The 18,161-nt window shown below is 47.5% G+C and overlaps 1 protein-coding gene across 4 annotated transcripts in view; it reads right to left on the bottom strand.

Annotated features, from left to right (window-relative positions):
* Positions 1 to 405: 405 nt before the first annotated feature.
* The window catches only part of COBL (cordon-bleu WH2 repeat protein), a 299,291-nt gene continuing 281,535 nt past the window's right edge, over positions 406 to 18,161 (bottom strand). For all 4 annotated transcript variants that reach the window (XM_054495468.2, XM_063667308.1, XM_054495469.2 and 1 more), the window contains 5 exons: positions 15,081 to 15,178; positions 11,978 to 13,857; positions 10,775 to 10,894; positions 9,338 to 9,601; positions 406 to 1,765 (listed from right to left, as the gene is read on the bottom strand). In XM_054495468.2, the coding sequence (XP_054351443.1) occupies positions 1,748 to 1,765; positions 9,338 to 9,601; positions 10,775 to 10,894; positions 11,978 to 13,857; positions 15,081 to 15,178 (2,380 nt within the window). In that variant the 3' untranslated portion in view covers positions 406 to 1,747. The remainder of the gene's footprint in view (positions 1,766 to 9,337; positions 9,602 to 10,774; positions 10,895 to 11,977; positions 13,858 to 15,080; positions 15,179 to 18,161) is intronic.

Below are 18,161 nucleotides of genomic sequence, written 5' to 3'. Positions count from 1 at the left end.
CACTCGCTCTTCTCGCTGCCAGTCATGCGTCCATCCGGAATTTGCTCCCTCACTTCCTTCAGGTTTTTACTCAACGGCCACCTTCTCACTGGGCCTTTCTTCATCCCCCTGTCTCCTTCATCCCCCTTTCCCGATGGTTTTTCTTCTTTACACTTATCAGTGTCTAAATGTACTCAACATTTTGCTAACTTATATCACATCTATGGTCTGTCTCCTCCATAGTAACATAACATGAATTTCACAAGTGTGGGGATTTTTGCCTGTTTGTCAGCTGCATGTAACCCAGGGAATGGAAGAGTGCAGGAGGGAGCCAGAAACGTGTGTTGGTTGAATAACTGAATCCGTCCTTCCCATTTTGGAAGAGGGGTATCCAAACCAACTGTAGTATGAAATTCACACAACAGCTAAGATTTGATTTTCTTTTATTTGTGGCACTAAAAGACAAATAGCTGTGATGAAGAGCAATTGGCTGGTAGCTCGTGCCTCACCAAGAGTTTAGCAACGTTAATCAGCGAATGCAGAACAGCTTCCATTCTACCTGAGGCCTAGATCTGAGATCGCTGTGAAACATTAAAGTGACCTCACCATACTTGTTTTCTCACTCAGATACACATTTTATTTCAACACATCTTGATTTCTATTACTTTTTTCAATATAACAAAATGTTTTAGAGATATATATGAAAAACTACTGCTGTAGTTAAACCTCATTATAAATATTGGTGACTGGGCACCTTGTGAGAAGACCACGATATCATACAAAGGGAGCCAACGAGCTGTTGGGCAAACGCATCAAGGCTGAACCAAAATTGTGACGCTCTCAGCGCAACTTTGATCTGAACTCTGTGACGGGTGGGCATCCAACATCCCTGCTCCTTGACCCTCTGCAGGATTCCAGAAGGCTACCAGAGAAGTCACCAGGCTCCGTACACAGGCACCATGGGGAGGCCTATGTCACTTCATAGCCTGGGGAACGGCTGTCCATATGGGGCACTGCCCATCCACTCCAGTGGTGGTGTGACCTCAGCCACCTGCCACCCTTGGAGGACTTGGGCATGCCCTGGCCACATGATCATGTAGGATTGTTTTCTGGGTGGTAATAGTTGATTTTTAAAAGCTTAGTTGGTCAGATCATGGACTGTGACCCTCTGTGAAGTGTTAGCCCCAAATATTTGAGGAAGAAGAATCCAGTAGTTTTACTACCTAACAAAGCCACCTTTGAAAAGCCTCCCAATGTTTTTTTTTTTTCTTACTACCAAAACACACAGCATCATGGAGCATATCATATTCAAATTGTTCCATCTGATTCATATATTTTTTCTAAAATTCAAAAGATCTTAAATCAGTAAGTGGTTTCATCCATCTGTATGTGGTAAAAGTCTCAAAGGTCCAAAATCAGTCTAAGGCATGATTCTTTTCACTTTGCTCATAAATATAATTAAGTGTGCGTGCTGGGCTCCAGCATTTATAGTCCCATTAACCTGCCAACAAGAATCGTTTATTAGCAACTTAAGATATTCAGAGGCAAAACACATTTCCTTGGCACACGAGCTGCGCAGCAGCGCAGCATCTTTTCCTTTCCTTTCAAGCCGTTATACAGGAACACACCGAAAATCAACTGTGCACATTTTGGCCTGTAGACAAGAAAGTAACACCAAAACTTGATGTTCCTGGCTATGCAGACTCCTTGAGTGATGCCTGTGGGCGTATTACAGGTGGGTTTCTGCAATTCTCTGGCCTCTGTTCATTCACACGAGCAAGGGCACCTGCAGGGAAGAGAGATTCACAGTTATTTGGTATCTGCCAATAAGCCCAGGATGCAGATCTTCCAGTGCTAGAGAGCTCTGTGCACAGCCACTCTTGCAAAAGTACCCCTGGAACCCCCTTCCCAGTTCCTTTGACCTGCAGAAAGGAGGCTGTGATCAGGGCTGTCCTCACAGACCTTCTCACGCTCCAGCTTCCTCGTAAAGGCTGCCAGGGAAGGACGACTAGCAGGATGCAGAGGCCTGAGGTCAAGGGAACTGGGAGGCGGGCCCTGGGGTCCTGGTCCAGACAGAGGAGACTGCCTCTTGGGCTGTGAGGGTACGCGTCTGAGGCCTTGCCCTCTGCTCAGGTGTAACTGAGAGGATCGTGACTAACATTTGATGTGGGATGAGTTACCCTCTATAACTTCAGTTTCTTCATCTTTATATTGGAGACATACCCATAATAATGACAATAATAAATTGCTTGTTTGGTTGAGCTGATGTTTTAATGAGTGGACTTGTGTCATGCTTTAAATGGTGTCTGGCACATTGTAAGCACACAGGAAGTATTCTAGGTACTTTCCATGTGGTGATGGTGGTTGTGGTGGTGGTGGCAGTGGTAACGGTGGTGACAGTAATCGTGGTAGTGGTGATGGTGGTGGTGGTGGCAGTGGTGGTGGTGGTAATTGTGGTGGTGATGACGGTGGTGGTGGTGACGGTGATGGTGATGGTGACGGTGGTGGTGATGCAGACCCTGCCCTGTGCACGCTCTCTCACGCATCCCTCGCATCAAACTTACAGATGAGGAAGTGAAGCCCCAAGGCCCAGAAGAACTGGGAGGATCAACACCACCCGAGTCTGTCTGACACTGGGCGCACCTGCCCTTTTCCCAATGCTCCTCCAAACCCCTGTCTTCTCTAGGTTCCCTCGGGCCCTCTTCCTGAATTCCCATGGTAGGGATTTAACATCTACTTCAAGCCTGTCCAACCCATGGCCTGGGACCACTTCAAATGTATCCCAATACAAATTCATCAGCTTTCTTAAAACATTATGAGGGTGGTCATAGTGGCTCACACCTGAAATCCCAGCATTTTAGGAGGCCGAGGCGGGCAGATCACCTGAGGTCGGGAGTTCGAAACCAGCCTGACCAACATGGAGATATCCCGTCTCTACTAAAAATGAAAAATTAGCTGGGCGTGATGGCACATGCCTGTAATGCCAGGTACTCAGAAGGCTGAGGCAAGAAGAGAATAGCTTGAACCCGGGAGGTGGAGGTTGCGTGAGCCAAGATCGCACCACTGCACTCCAGCCTGGGTAACAAGAGAGAAAATCCATCTCAAAAAAAAAAATATATATATATATATATATATTATATATATATATATATATATATTATATATATATATATATATATATATATTATATATATATAAGATTTTTTTGCAATTTTTTTAAAGCTCACCAGCTATCGTTAGTGTTTTTTATATGTGGTACAACACAATTTGTCTTCCAGTGTGGCCTAGGGAAGCCAAAAGATCAGACACCTCTGATCTACTTGTACAAATACAGTGCTCCACTTAGCCAGATGTTTCCTGAGGGCCCCACTTATTAATAGGGGGAGTGTTACAGTCTGAATGCTTGTGTGCTCCCAAATTCACATGCTGAAATCCCAACCTCCAAGATGGTGGTATTAGAAGGTGGGACTCTGGAATTTGATGAGGTCATGGGGGTTGAACCTCATGAAGGGATTGGTGTCCTTATCAAGGAGGCACCAGGGAGCGTGTCTACCCTTCCACCACATGATATGATGGGCAAGACTCATGGAACTCGTGATGTGGAAGGGGAGGCAAGCATGCAACAAAAGCCACACCAATTGCTAGAGAAATTAGAGCTGTGGTTTGCATTATGAAGGAAAAATTATGTGACGCTGTATTGGGAACCTAATCTAGACTGAGGGAGGCTTTCCGAAGACGTGAGGTTAATAAAGGAACAAAGGGATGAGTCAGGAATGAGCTGGTCAAATGTGGGAAACAGCTCTGGAGGAGTGGAGAACAGCATTTGCTGGCCCTGAGGGTGGTCACTATGGTAGGTGTGCTTCTCCCAACAGGCTCCTCCCCGTTCTACCTGCAGAAGAGGCAGCTGACTCAGTAGAGCTGCAATAAGCAGAATAGTCACACGCAAACAGTCTGCAAAGACAGAACTGACCCCTGGGCCTCAGAACAATTTCACATTAACCAAAGCACACCACAGGTTTACATTACGAGCAACCAAACCCAGGGGTGATGCAACTGTATTGTGGGTCACATTCACATCCTGATAGAAATTGCTATTCCCTAGTCACAGCAACTTGCAGTTCTCTAATGCACATGTGAGGACCTGGGGCTTAGACGAAAGGAGAGTTGCTGTGTTTTTTCTCTTTCCTGGTTTGGGGCCTCCTGTTACTGTCACATGTCTAATTATTTCTCACAAGGTCTGTGGTCAAGGCCAAGTGTCATGACGCGTGTGGCCCGCATCAATTAATTCCTGCCGTGGGAAAACAGGCACCTGAGGGCCCAGACGAGAGACTGGAACTCAGTTCAATGGGATGTTTCCCAAAGCAGCTAGGAGCTGATAAGGTGTCTGGGCCCAGCAGCAGCAGGACCTACGGAAGGGCTGGGAGAAGTCACTTATGATGTCTGTGCCCCATTTTCGCACCTGTCAAAGGGGAGCTATGACCTTGACTTCCAGGAAGGTGTCGGGGTAGATGCTTGCCCTGCTGCCCTCCTGGGAGGAAAGATCCACAAGTCATCGGGATTAGCCTGTCCCAGCTTCTTTGGAAAAGTTCCTAAGGTCAACAGACTCCGCACCCCCGCCCCCTTCCTCTGGCTGAGAGCTCCTGAGGGCACAGACGAAGCTTCTTTCGTCTATCACAAGCAGCTCCGACAGTGCCTGGACCCTGGTAGGTTCTCCGGAAATGCTTGTGGAATGAAGCACTAGACGTGAATGTTTTAAATATACACACAGATTAGGAGGGTACTTGTTGTACATTCCAGGCCTTCTGAAATAATGCATTTAAAATATCGACAAAGACAGTCAGACACATACAGCTTTGCCTTTAATAAGAACACAGGGCTGAGTGGAAGCAAGCACTGAGTGTGGGGTGGGGGCAGATCTGAACACTGCCTTCAGGAGGAGTGGGTGTTCCACTGAGGAAGTGGGTGCACATGCAGCCGAGCTGCAAATGCTCTTATTTGGAGCTGGAGGAGAAACACAGCTGGAAGTTTCCCTGGCAGCCACAAATACAGAGGCAGAGACATCATTGGATTCACACCGTGAAGGCAAATGTAATTTCAATTGCCTTGAAAAATGGCAAAGTCACTGTTAAGGTAATTATTCCTCCTACATCAAATTTACTCTTTTGTATTTGATCATGGGCAGCTTACTGCCAATGTGAAACTTGTGTATTACAGGTTGGGTGACCAATCACCCAATTTGCCTGCGACTGTCCCAGAAAACCTTCCCAGCATAGCTGGACACCCTCATTGAAAGGAGGAGGCTGCACTGCTAAGGGGAGGAGGACAGCCTGCAGATTCATGCACTGCCTTGCTGGGAAAGCCAGGGACACCCCTCCATTCCAGGATGTGCTCCCAGCAATGCTGTTCTGGAGCCATCACTTAACACCCAAAAGAAGACCCAGGAAACTCTACATCTACTGAGAACCTATGGAGAAACAACCAACACTGCACGCACTGGGAGCCCCTGAATTTACTGTATTTTCCTCAAGGTTAGCATAGCTTTTAACATTTTACTTTTTTAAAAAAATTCCATTTATTATTTTTTAAAGAGAAAGGATCTTGCTTTGTCACCCAGGCTGATGCAAGCTCAGTGGTATGATCATAACTCACTACAGCCTTGAACTCCTGAGCTCAAACAATCCTCCTACTTTCACCCCCCAAGGAGCTGGGACTACAGGCCCATGCCACCACACCTGGCTCATTTCTGTATTTTGTAGAGATGGGGGTCTTGTTATGTTGCCCAGACTGGTCTCAAACTTCTGGCCTCAAGCAATCCTCTTGCCTCAGCCTCCCAAAGTGCTGGGGTTACAGGTGTGAGCCACTATGCCCAGCCAGCATAGCTTTAAAAGTCCAAAAGCTGAAATAAAACTAAACCATAAGAGGTAAAGTCCATATAATTTGATGTTCACATGCCATAATATACATGAAAGTGTATTTGCTACGAAGACAATATAACCTCCAGGATCCACGCATAGCAGAAAAGTGCCATCTAACCAGGCTTATTAGAAAAATTGTAATTCATTTCCTGAATCGCAAATGTTTCCTGTGACCACAGGTCTACTCTCAACACAAATGAGTAGACAGGGCAAACTTCTAGGAAATGCAGTTGGTTAATGCCTTCAAGAGAATGAATCATTGGTCCAGGTGAGGCCACCTTGGCCCCCTGCACCTGAGTCTCCCTGATGAATGCTAAACAGAGGCCAGGAGGGCAGGTCGATCACCCAATTCCTGCCCTCGTAGGGCAGGCTTTCTTCAGCAGATTTTCTGTGGTTCTGTGATAAAGCGTCAAGTGTAGGAAGGCTCTGGGTTCACCAGGCATGGGAGTGATAATGAGACTGAGGGGAACGTGGTTTCCAACGTAGGACTCAGCCAAGGAACTCAGGGCCCAGCTTTCAGCCCGGGAGCATCTTGTAAATGGCTCGGGGCATCAAAACCTCAGAAATGCCACATAAATATTAATTGCCTAGAACTTTCCAGGGTGGATAAGGCAGGCCACACGACTCAGACTAATCCAAGAAACAATCAAAACCTGGACTTTTGAATGCCCTTTGAAGCAGCTGACAGATGGCTGAGACTGTGCGAGAAACACAAACCCGGCTCCCGCCCTGGCCAGCACTTTACAGCCGCAGTGACCTTTCCTCCAAGCATGCCTGGGCCTCGCACGGCACCAACGCCCACGGCTTCATCCAGGCCCGGCCTCTCTCTCTCCGTGGCCTGTGCATTTCTCCCCACTTTCTTTCTCACAGCACAACTTCCTCTGTTCTTTCGGGCTAGTCCAAAACTTATTTTTTTTTTTCCTTTCTGTGAGGCAGAGGAACGCATTCTCAGAAGCCAAAAGTCCTAGTGTTATTATCTCCTCCGCTTGCTGGTTGTGGACCTTGGGCCAGCTTTCAGCATCTCTGGGCCCCAGGCCCTTCATGACTCTGCACAAGATGGGGAGGGTAAAAGAAAAAGATGCAGAAACCAGTCACTGAGATGACTTTTATAAAGCAGTGAGTACAGAGTGTGGTCATGGCCTTCACAGGATCCCAGTCGGTGCAATTCAAAATGCCATGAAAGGCCCAAATGAGAGAGACAATTGTCTCCAACCTTAATGTAAAGTCACTTGGAAAGCAATGGAAAATTGCAGATTCGTAGGCTGAAAAATGTGATTCAAGATGCAGATGTCCTACGGACCTACATTGAGAAACACCTTTAGAAGCTCAGAAACGTACCCTGGGATCAGTAGAGTGACAGAGCTGATCCCAATCGCACTGCTTCAGACTCCTCCAGAGAGCCTTCCGATGATCAGCCCTTGAAATCGGTGGCTGTCATGTGTGTAGGACAGACAGGATGCCTCGGAGCTGCACTTCAAGAGCCATCTTCAACAGAATTTGTGCTCATTTTTAATGAACCCTATTTAGCCATTCACCCCAATTTCTTCACTTTTCCCTCGTTTTACATAAGTACATACATTCATCAACACATAAATTCCACAGGAATAAAAAAGCATAAAGAAAACCAAAGAGCCTTAAGTAATTTTTAATTGCCCCCTATCCTGAGGAGATGGCATAAAACTTGCCACATCCCTTGCCATCTGGGTAAGGAGATTTTTCTCCCCAGCATCCATGGGTGGGCTGTGCATTCAGTGATGACTGGCTAGCATCTTTGCTGGCTGATGTCTCAGGGCCACATCACACAGCTATGAATGCCTCACCCTCACACTGGGACAAGCTCTGGGGAGCTGACCCAAGAGCCATCACAAATGGCCCCTGGGGAGCTCAGAGAGCCACCGAATCAGTGGGTGCTCAGGCTGTTCTTGCACAGGGAAACAAAGTTGTGACCTCTGGGTGTCCACAGGGACCCATCCCTCGAGGCAGTGCCTTTCACAGCAAGGCTGCCTGCGGGGTGTGGGGCTTCCTCCATTCTCAGCACCCCGAGGCTTCTGAGTGGGAGATCTGGAGAGCTGTCTCCCTTCTCCATTGTGCCAGCAGTCCTACGTGAGAGTGGCTTACCCAGAGTCTCCTGGGTTACCTGCTGTCTATGGAGCACACAGCTTGTGACCTGGGGATGAGCACTTCTTGTGCCCAAACTGATCCGCGTCTAAGTCCAGGCCCTGTGTGACCAAGCCAAGCGACTCACTCCTCTGAGCCTGGCCCACTGTATATAGAAAGTGAGGATAATCTTTAGCACCGAACGCTTGGGTATAAGTGAAAACATAAGCTTAGGATCTGGAAATAATCACTCAGAACATAAAATCTTTGCCGGGCGCGGTGGCTCATGCCTGTAATCCCAGCACTTTGGGAGGCCGAGGCGGGCGGATCATGAGGTCAGGAGATTGAGACCATCCTGGCTAACACAGTGAAACCCCATCTCTACTACAACCACAAAAAATTAGCCGGGCATGGTGGCGGGCGCCTGTAGTCCCAGCTACTCAGGAGGCTGAGGCAGGAGAATGGCATGAACCCGGAGGCGGAGCTTGCAGTGAGCCGAGATCACATCACTGTACTCCAACCTGGGCAACAGAGTGAGACTCTGTCTCAGATAAATAAATAAATAAATAAAATAATAAAATAAAATAAAATCTTTTTCCAACCTCCCAATTATTAGCATAACTCCCCACACCCACTAGGAATGGGCAGGGACGGAGGGTCAATACATTTACTGAATCATGTCAGAATTGAAACAGGTCTCAGAAGCCATCTGGCCCAAGCAGCCCTTTAATCTAGGAATTCCATTGCAGGGGCCAGGTGGGCAGTCATGTGCAGACCAGCACAAGACCAAAATGCGAGAAGCTGGAGAAATCCAGAAAGTGCATGCTCTGCCCAAGGGACTTCAGATTCCGTAACTGTCCAACATTAGGCTGGAACGCAACCATGTACGAGTGAATGAATGAATGAATGAATGAATGAATGAATGAATGAATAAGGCTGGCGGCTTCCGTGCCAGCTGAGGGCCATGAGTTTGTGATGTGTGCTCTGTGGGGCCCCAAATGGATGATCTTCCATCCTCTCCATGGACCAGTAGAAACTGTGGGTTAGGGTGGGACTGAGCTTGGGTTACAGTGGGTTTTAGATTCCACCTGTCACCATCACCAAGGAGCTGAGGACTGGAGCCGGCACCTACCATCCAGGAGGCTGACTTTCTCACCTGTGGACGGAAGCCTTCATCTGCCACTCTGGTCAGTACATGTGAGAGACACAGTGACGCCGGCTCTCTCCCACCCCACTCCCATGTGACCGCCTCACGGCTCCTGCCCACAGGCAAGCGTGTCCCTGGATCTGCGCTGCACCTCCATCCCTCTGGCCCCATAGAAATCTGCACACACAGTCGCCGTCACCTTTCTCAGTCTCGCAGCCCCTGTGCCGGAGCGGATGGCGTCCATCAAGGCTTGCCTTGCATCTGCGGTGTTGCTGAGGGTGCCTGTGCTGAACCTGGAGGCCGTCCTTGGTGCAGAGAGAGCCTGGGAGGGTGGAGGGGGTGGTGGGGGAACGGCTGGTGGGGGCAGAAGGCCAAGGTCTTCTAGCAGAGGACTTTCCGAGCCCTGTGCAGAGAGTGCGGCATCTCGGAAGCTCTGGAGCTCCTCAGAGGCAGAGGATGCCACCTGGCAATGAGATGATGAAATGACTGCTATAGAGTGAATGTCTCCCAAAATTCAGCTGTGAAATCCCAACGCCCAAGGTAGTGGCATGAGGAGATGAGGACTGGGGGTGACTAGGTCATGAGGTGGAGCCCTCATGAATGGGATTAGTGCTCTTATACAAAAAAGGCTCCAGGGAGCTCTCTCACCCCTGCTACTATATGAGGACGCAGAGAGAAGGCACTGTCTATGAACCAGAATGTTGGCCCCCACAAGATACTGAATCTGCTGATGCCTTGATCTTAGACTTTGAGCATCCAGAACTGTGAGCAATAAAATTCTGTCATTTATAAGCCACCCAGTCTGTCAGATTCTGGTATAGCAGCCCAAACAGACTAAGGCAGCGACACTGTCCCCAAAGGTTCTGAGAGAGCAGCACACAGCTGATTATCTTACCCTTGGACCTGAGACAGTTCTTTTGCAATAAGCCCAGGAAGTTTGTCCACTCCATGGCCGAGACATCTGCCCCCATGCTCTGTTGGCAGCCAAGTAACTGATCCCAGAGACCAGAAGTTGGAAGTCCTGCCTTAGTGAGAACTCTCTGACCTCATGACTTTTCTTGGCATATAAGAATAGACATAGAGGCTGGACACATATATCCAACCCATTATTGGGGGCAAGACATGCACTCAGAACCTAATAAGTAATGTACAAGTCACATTGGTCCTCAATTTCTGTGAATGGAAACTAAGACGAGACCATCCTGCCCTAAACTCAAGTCCATACTGGCTCCCAAGGATGTGCAAAAACCAGCGCTATATTCCTGCAACAACTTTTTTCCAGGTGTGCAGTGGCTTCAGTCCTGGTTGTCCAGTTAGTGAAGCCTGGAAACCACACCAGGTGTCCAAGTGAATTTGGAAAAGTGCTCAGTTCTAGGCACAGGAAGGAACTGTGCTTCAGCAAAGGCTAAGAGAGTGTCTGGAAGCTCTTGCTGCTCCTTGCCATGGCTGCCCCAGGCTCTTGGAGCAGGGTGTCCACCCCAGTGTCTCAAGCAGGCTGGGATGGCCACTTTAAAGACAGATGGTTCACCATCCAATCAGAAGAACAGAAGCTTCTGCAGCCACCACCCAAGTGCCTCGGAAGAAGCGGTGAGTGGGTTTGAGCTCCTGGCACCAGGGAAGGCCCTTCACCTCTTACCTTTCTCAGGCTGCAGGTGCCGCTGTGCCCGCGGATAGCTGCCAGCAGTGCAGATCGTTCGCCCTCTGCCTCCGCGTAGGACAGTTTCGTTGGCCTGCCCTCCCTGGTGTGTTCTGCCGTCTAGAATAATAACAGTGTCACACATTTCACTGAGAACATGGAGAAATGTGAACTGTAAGGCAGCTCATGAGAAAACCCACTCATGGGCCAGGCACGGTGGCTCATGCCTGTAATCCCATCTACTTGGGAGGCTGTGGCACGAGAACTGTTTGAACCTGGGAGGCAGAGGTTGCAGTGAGCCAAGATCGTGCCACTGCACTCCAGCCTGGGCCACAGAGTAAGACTGCGTCTCAGGAAAAAAAAAGAAAATCCACTCATGTCAGCTGAGGCCTATAGGGTCAGTTTTACACCCCTGTCTATGAGAAGGCACACATAAGAATCAAAGGCTGCATATCTGGGGTAGTTTCAAACAACTGCCTCTTAATGGCAGACCATTCCTGCTATTCATCCTAGTCTTCCAGAGCTGATATGTGTGTTTACATCTTGCAGACCCAGAAGAGAATCCATGACCCCCACTAGCTAGTGCCTGACCTTGGACTAGGCCCCTTGGCCTCACTGTGCCTCAGTTTCCTCATCTGCAAAATAGAAGAAATATCTCCTCATTATCAGCATTGGTGTAGCATGCAAATGAGATAATACTTGTGGTGTGTTAAGTGCCTAGACAATGGGCAAGGCATGTCCTAAAATTACTCCTGTGTTACTGAAGAATGACAGTTCACTGCTGCTACAAATGCATATGGGAAAGAAGTGGCCCTGCCTGAATTTTCTCCCCCATTCCATTGTTCAAGGATGACCACATGGATGGTCCTGCCCCTGGCCTCTTCATTCCTCTGGCCCTGTGGATGGACATCACTGGCTGTTACCTTTCCCACAGGGCAGCCAGGGGCCTGAAGTCAGTGTGGACTAGCCTCACACCCATCCATTTTGTCCCTTTAATAGTTCAGTACAAATATCTGGAGGCAGTATGATGGGAATTCTAGTTAAAATGAAACCTGTGTGGTAAGCCTCACTGTTATCCTAATCCCGTCTCTCTCTCTCCTCCGCTTTATTCTGAGACTCTGAGACCAGTGCACTGAAGTGGGAAGGTGTGGAAGGCCTGCCCAAGACCTCTCTGCAGCCTGCCCTGGAAGCCGCCATCCTCACCTTGCGTAGCCTGTCCTTCCCTCCCGCAGAGTGGATGGCTTCCATCAGGGCAGAGTGCAGGGATGTGTCTTTTGGGACTGGTCTCTGGACAACAGGTTTGAATTTTTTCTTCGGCCCAAAAATGCTGGGTGGCCAAATACTGTCTGTTTCATTTCCATCTGTAGAGAACACACTGGGCTTTTCCTCTCTTTCTAGGAGAATGTGGTTTTCTGTGCCAGACCCTCCTGGAGGGTGGGAAGACTTGCCGTGGCCTGGGGCGCGCACAGAGCCATTGGCCAGCTCCCTGCTGCAGGCCTGAGTATCAGATGTGTGTGGAGGGGGTGGGTCTATACCATCAGGTGTGCGTCTGGGCTCAGATGCTGAGCTGGCCTCCTGGCTACTTGTGCTTTGCTTTCCACTGAAACCACAGCTCTGTCCCACAGAAACACGATCCCTCTGGGAAGACTGAACCAGTGAGAAACAGGAGCTTCTGTGGATAGCAGCAGGTCTGTCCTGAGTAGACAACTTCCCGTGTGGGCCAATGACCTCCCCGCTAGGAGGGGCTCCCACTGCCAAATCTTCCCCGTGGTTGTTGGGAGGAGTGACACAGGGCCGCTGGGCACCATCCTTCCATCCTTGTGTCTCTGAGTGTGGGGTGGATGTCCTGTCATCTTTCACAGTGACAGGTGGTGCAGCCAGCACTGGTGCCCTGCCTGCATAACCCTTCTCGGCATGACCGTGTGGCCTCACGACGTCAGCATGGACTTTTGGGGCTCCTATGCGCTTGGCAATGGCAGAGGCCACATACTGGCTGGAAGTTCTTCTCTGAGGCTTGAGAAATGTGACTTCTGTGGTGTGAGCTGCTGGCACCTTCACGTGAGCCATGCCCATGGTGGGAGGCTGGCTTCTCCCCTCCCCTAGGGGGTTCTGGCCCTCATGGTGGGCAGACTTCTGCTGGGGCGATATTGGCTTGGGGTCTGCTTGGAGTCTGCTGTCTGGATGCTGCGTCTGGGTGGGCACAGGGGTGGAGGGGGGTCCCCTAGCAGAGCTCTCTGAGGGCCGGCCCAGGTGTTTTTCCACAGAGTTGCACCTCCAGAACTCTTTGACTTTCCCAATGGGCTGAGATTCTGCTTCAGGCACAGATGAAGACAGAGAAATGATCCTGATGCCGGTGGCGTGAGGACTCACCAAGTTCCCCAGCTCGTCAATCTTAATGGCTCCGGTGGAGAGGGACACATCTCTGTCGTAACATCGCATCTCTGACTTTGGAGGAATGATTTTATATGTTGTGAGGCCGTGCTTAAGTCTGTAGCTTCTCCCTGGGTTTTGGCCTCGTTGGTGCCATGATGTAGGTGCCAAGGCAGCGTTTTTATCGTTGCTGTCCTTTCCATTCACCGGTTGGGAATTCACTCTCTCTGCAGCCTGAGTCCTCTCCCCGTCAGCACAGCCATACACTTTGTCTTTCACTTTTGCATTTAGGTTGTCTGTGTGAAGATTCGAAGCAAAAGAAGTCACCCTGGGTGCCGTTTCCATTAGATTCCCATCTTTAGAGATGTTGGATAAGGCCACATGGATTCCTTTTCCGATGTCACGGGAAGCGGGGTGCAGGGCAGGTACTTCCTCCCTTGCCTTTTCATGGGGCTGGCTGTGCTCAGCTTGAAATGGCACCAGGGAGGCTCTCCTGCTGGCAACACCCTCCGAGTCGAAAGACCCAGCATTGTTGTTTCTATTGGAAAACAACCCCGAATCCACAGGATCATCTGAAACTTCCCCTATGAATGTTACTGGGATTGCATCTGTGTTGCCGTGAGGGATCATGGCATCTTGTGGGCAGTGGTTGGATGCACCATGGATGGAGCTGGTGAGGGAGCTGGTGTCTGTTTCATAGCTGTCTTCCATTTCTGCAAAGAGGGACAAACACAAATCACAGATGTTTCCCACACCAATTACTTAGTGTAACTGCAGCCATGACTTTGATTTCCCTGAGGTTACTTTTGAATACATTATTTACATACGTTTTAAAATGTTATTGGGGTTTGTAATCTACATAATATGCCTGGGGCCAGAATCTCAACTTTCATTACTCAACACAGCTGTTTGCAGATCCATGATGTTTCAAGGCAAGGTATTCAGTTACAACGTGCTGCCAACATCCTTCACTTAAAAAATTGATTTGTAGATCCAAGCCTCTGGAAAAACTGTCTCAACACAGAAACATGAAAATGAGTTTTGGGTTTTGACCTCCATGTTTCTCATGTCCACTAGAAGCACAACAAAATCCAGAGGACCACGGGCTCTAGCTTTAACTTCTTAAGGAAGCAGATGACTAAATCTTGAGTATCTCAGAATTACCGTGGCTCTTCCAAGCACCAAATGATGCAATGGTCATGGGGTCAGAACCTGCGGGACACACTGTGGCTGATTCAAATTTTTAGCTCTGTCAACTATACATTCTCAGGACAGGAAACTGAAAAGTGAGTCAGACAAAAACTACTTGTCAGTTTTGCAGTCTGTTATCTTCTCTCTCTCTAAGGCACGATAAATATCTAATTTTTAGTTTATTTTCAACATGTGCATTGGAGAAAATAACATAGCTGCTTTGTTTGAAAGATTCCCTAGCTGTTTACTGCAATTGTTTGCCATCAGCTTTGGCCTTCCAGTATTATTTCCCCAAAATATATCAATATAATAGCAGTGCCATGAGATGCTCCATTATAAATGGCTTCATTGTGGTCAAAAGGCTGAGTATTTCTCATTGAGAGATATGCCATATATTAACAAATTAAGAGAAGTCTTAATGAGGAAATCTGTTTATTTTTTGTGCCACCGTTTTTATTCTTTAACATGTGTGGCATACTTTTTAATGCACCGAATTAGTATTATTCAGAGCACACTGTAAGCAGCTGTCCGGATGTTTCCAGGTACTGCTTGGTAGCCCAGATAAAAAGCAGTCTACCGGAAAACTGTGTGTGCCTCACATCCATACTTTCACCAAACTGACCTGGAATTCCTTCTGAAGGCCGTTTCCTCACATAGATACATCAAAGTATGCTCAGAGGAAGTTACTGTTGGCACCTACTTTCATGCAGCATAATATCAGAGTAGCAGATCAGGTGGTTCTTACCTTCCAGGTCTTCATCAAGTTCTGCAAGGGTTTTATGGAACTCTCCAGCAATTAATGGGTCTTCTTCATCATTTGAAGCTGTGGCAGCTTTTTCAGTTCTAGGGAAGACCAAAGAGAAAGGAGCACTCATTTCTCTTACTACTGATTTAACGTACTCCTTTCCAGGAAAATCTGAGGATAGAACAGCTCATACTCAAATTCAAGCAGTCACATACACTCATTGTACTGCTGCTGTCCTCAGAACTATGGAGACGCAGATTGTTCATGGGTGTGTGTGTCCCCCGTGTATGTGCACAGGTGTGTGTGGGATGCATGTAGCGTGTGTGCATGTGTGGAGTATATGTCTTGTATGTGGTGGACATGTGATATATGGTATGTGTGGGGCCCCAAAGTGTTACAGTAACCAAACCACACACAGCTTTCATTCACTCTGCAGACTGAAGTCAAAGTTTTAATTCCACTGCACAAAAGACGGTTCATGTGATCCAGGATTTGCTTGCATCTCTGCCTTGCACTACAGCAGTCCCCTGCACCTGGTACCTGGCAAGAAGGAGTGAAGCCATCTGGAGGCCAAGCATGTGCACGTGGCTGGGGGCTGGTCCACCTCACCTCAACACTGCACAGCCTGGCTGTTCCTTGGCACTTGGGGATTTGAGTGCAGCGTCGTTCAAGGTCCCAGTGATAAAGGCTATCCGGTGCAGGATCTGCCTGCTGTTAGGAGGTCCGTGGGGAGGGTTGTGCAGGGCTGCATGGGGGAGTGTTCCCAGAAGTCCCACCAACTTTATAAGCTCAGCCTCCATCTGTGTCCACCCTAGCAGTGGCCCACCCTGCCAGACTCAGAAAATGAGAAATTTCACTCCTCTACTATAAATGACTTTTACAGACTCTTTGTTTACTTTGGCTTAATTCCTACCCTTGGTGGGTGACAGGGAGCCTGATAATGCCACTTGCAGGGGCAGGGCTTGGGGGCCTGATAATGCCACTTGAAGAGCTGTACTCCCTAAGATCTTGAACTGGGACATAAAGACAATGAGGATGGCCCAAAAATCTCACAGCAACAGTAACAGGAGTAACTGCTCCACCCTTGACTCCGCAAGCCCCTTCCCAAGGGCCTCCTCTCAGACTTAACAGGAGGAAGCTCCTAGCAGTGTGAGGCCTGTCTGCATGCCTTTGTGCCAGCCCCCGAACAGAGCTCTTTTGCATAAATTATCTTATTATAACCCTCACAGTTTTTCAGGCAGGTAGTGTTGTTGTCACTGTTGTACAGAGATGAAACTAAGTACAGAGAGACTACAGAGCTGCCCAGGTCACGCTGGCATCCAGAACCAGGCCTGCCTGCCCCCAAAGCCCAAGAAGGACCAGCTGCATCTGGGGCCACAACACATAATAATGTGGCCCCTGTGGCACGGGGCAGCCAGGAAGATGTCAACCCGTCTGCTCCGAGAGCGGGATCTGGCTTTATTTGCGTCATAGGGACAATGGCATCTGTGAGACAACTGCTGCCAAAACAATTTAAAAACTGTCTTTGCAAGGGCTCTTGCCTCTATTTTCCTATTGTGCAGAAAACACAGAGACATGTCTATGGCAATTGTCTATCTTCAGTGAAAGCTGAAGGTTTGTTTTCCGCTGATTGTTAAAAATTGAGGACCAATTTCCATCACTGCTAATCAGGCCCAGATAATGATGCATGAAATAAGCTTTGCACAATCCTCACGTAGCAAAGTTTTTATTCTGATAAATGAGTCTTTCTTATTTGGTGACTATGTCCATTTGGGAGCCAGGAAGTGGCTTCCAGATTAGTCTCAGCTAATGTCCTCTGACAAGCTACACAAAAGGGGGCTGGTTGGAGATGTGTGTGCATGTGGACCCATTAATAAGGACCACAAGAGGTGCATGACTGTCTTCCCTATTGCTTTTGCCATGGACTTTAATTATTTGAATGCACTTTACTAAAGTTGTGCTTTTCTCTTTCATGGAATGAGATGGTTTAAATACATTTAAATTTTTAATAAAATATATGGCAGAGAAAAATGGAAATTGCCATATAAAAGAGCAATCTGAAATGGAAAACAGATTTAAATACTTGGAAAGATGGAAAACTTTTTAAATGCTTGCTCTTAGTTTAGGATGCTTAAAGCCCAGCCAAACAAAATTACAGACATACTTTTACTTCGAAGTATTTGCCTTTATTTTAAAGTATGCTTGATCACGTCACTATGAGACATGGAGCATAATGATATCAATAAGAATTAAAAAAAATAATAAGATAAAAACTCCACTGATTCTACCATTTTGCAAAATAGCAAAACGAAACAAAACAAAACAAAATAAAAACCCACCCCAAGCTGATGAAGATGTGATGAATCTGAGAGACCCACATTTGTTGCTACAGGTTTTAACTGGAAAGCAATGTGAAAATACATATCAAAAAACACACAAACAAAAATCACTTTATCTTTGTAAGAACTTTGGCCCATTAATCTCTTTTTTAATAATCTGCTTTAAGGAAACCCAATAGAAGAAAAAATATAAATACAACAATGTTCATGTAAGAATTCTAGAATGTCCAGCACTAGGCAGTTACCTAAATTATTACATATATATTTCAAAGGGCATTACAATCAGTAAATATGATGATCATTAAGTCTATGTAGAAACACAGATCCATGCTTATGTTAGTATGTTATGTGAAGAAATCAGCACACACATATATAGAAACACTGTGATGATTTAAAAATAGCAAATACCTTTGGACAAGGCGGAGACAGAAATCTAACAAGAAACCAACCAGCGTGACTTAAGGAAAAGGATGAATTAGGATAAATATTTCACCCTTTTTCTTTAGAATTGTGCTTGGTTGAGTTCAAAGCAACTTGAGTGACAGAGCAAATTTTTAGCCAGAAAAATTTAAAAGGATAATTTTGTCCTTTAGTGAACAAGAATTCTTTCCTGCAAAGGAGTTTGCATTCTTCTTACACTGCACACAGTAAGCACTTTATTTTGTTACTGAGTGCCTAGCAATCCTAGTGTGTGGCTGTCAGCCTGAAACTGTAACAGAGAGGCTGTACAAGGTCTGAACAG

This window comes from Pongo pygmaeus, chromosome 6, assembly GCF_028885625.2.
Source record: "Pongo pygmaeus isolate AG05252 chromosome 6, NHGRI_mPonPyg2-v2.0_pri, whole genome shotgun sequence".
Classification (NCBI taxonomy): domain Eukaryota; kingdom Metazoa; phylum Chordata; class Mammalia; order Primates; family Hominidae; genus Pongo; species Pongo pygmaeus.
The sequence above is the reverse complement of the archived record's forward strand: the minus strand, read 5'-3'. Positions and strand labels throughout refer to the sequence as shown.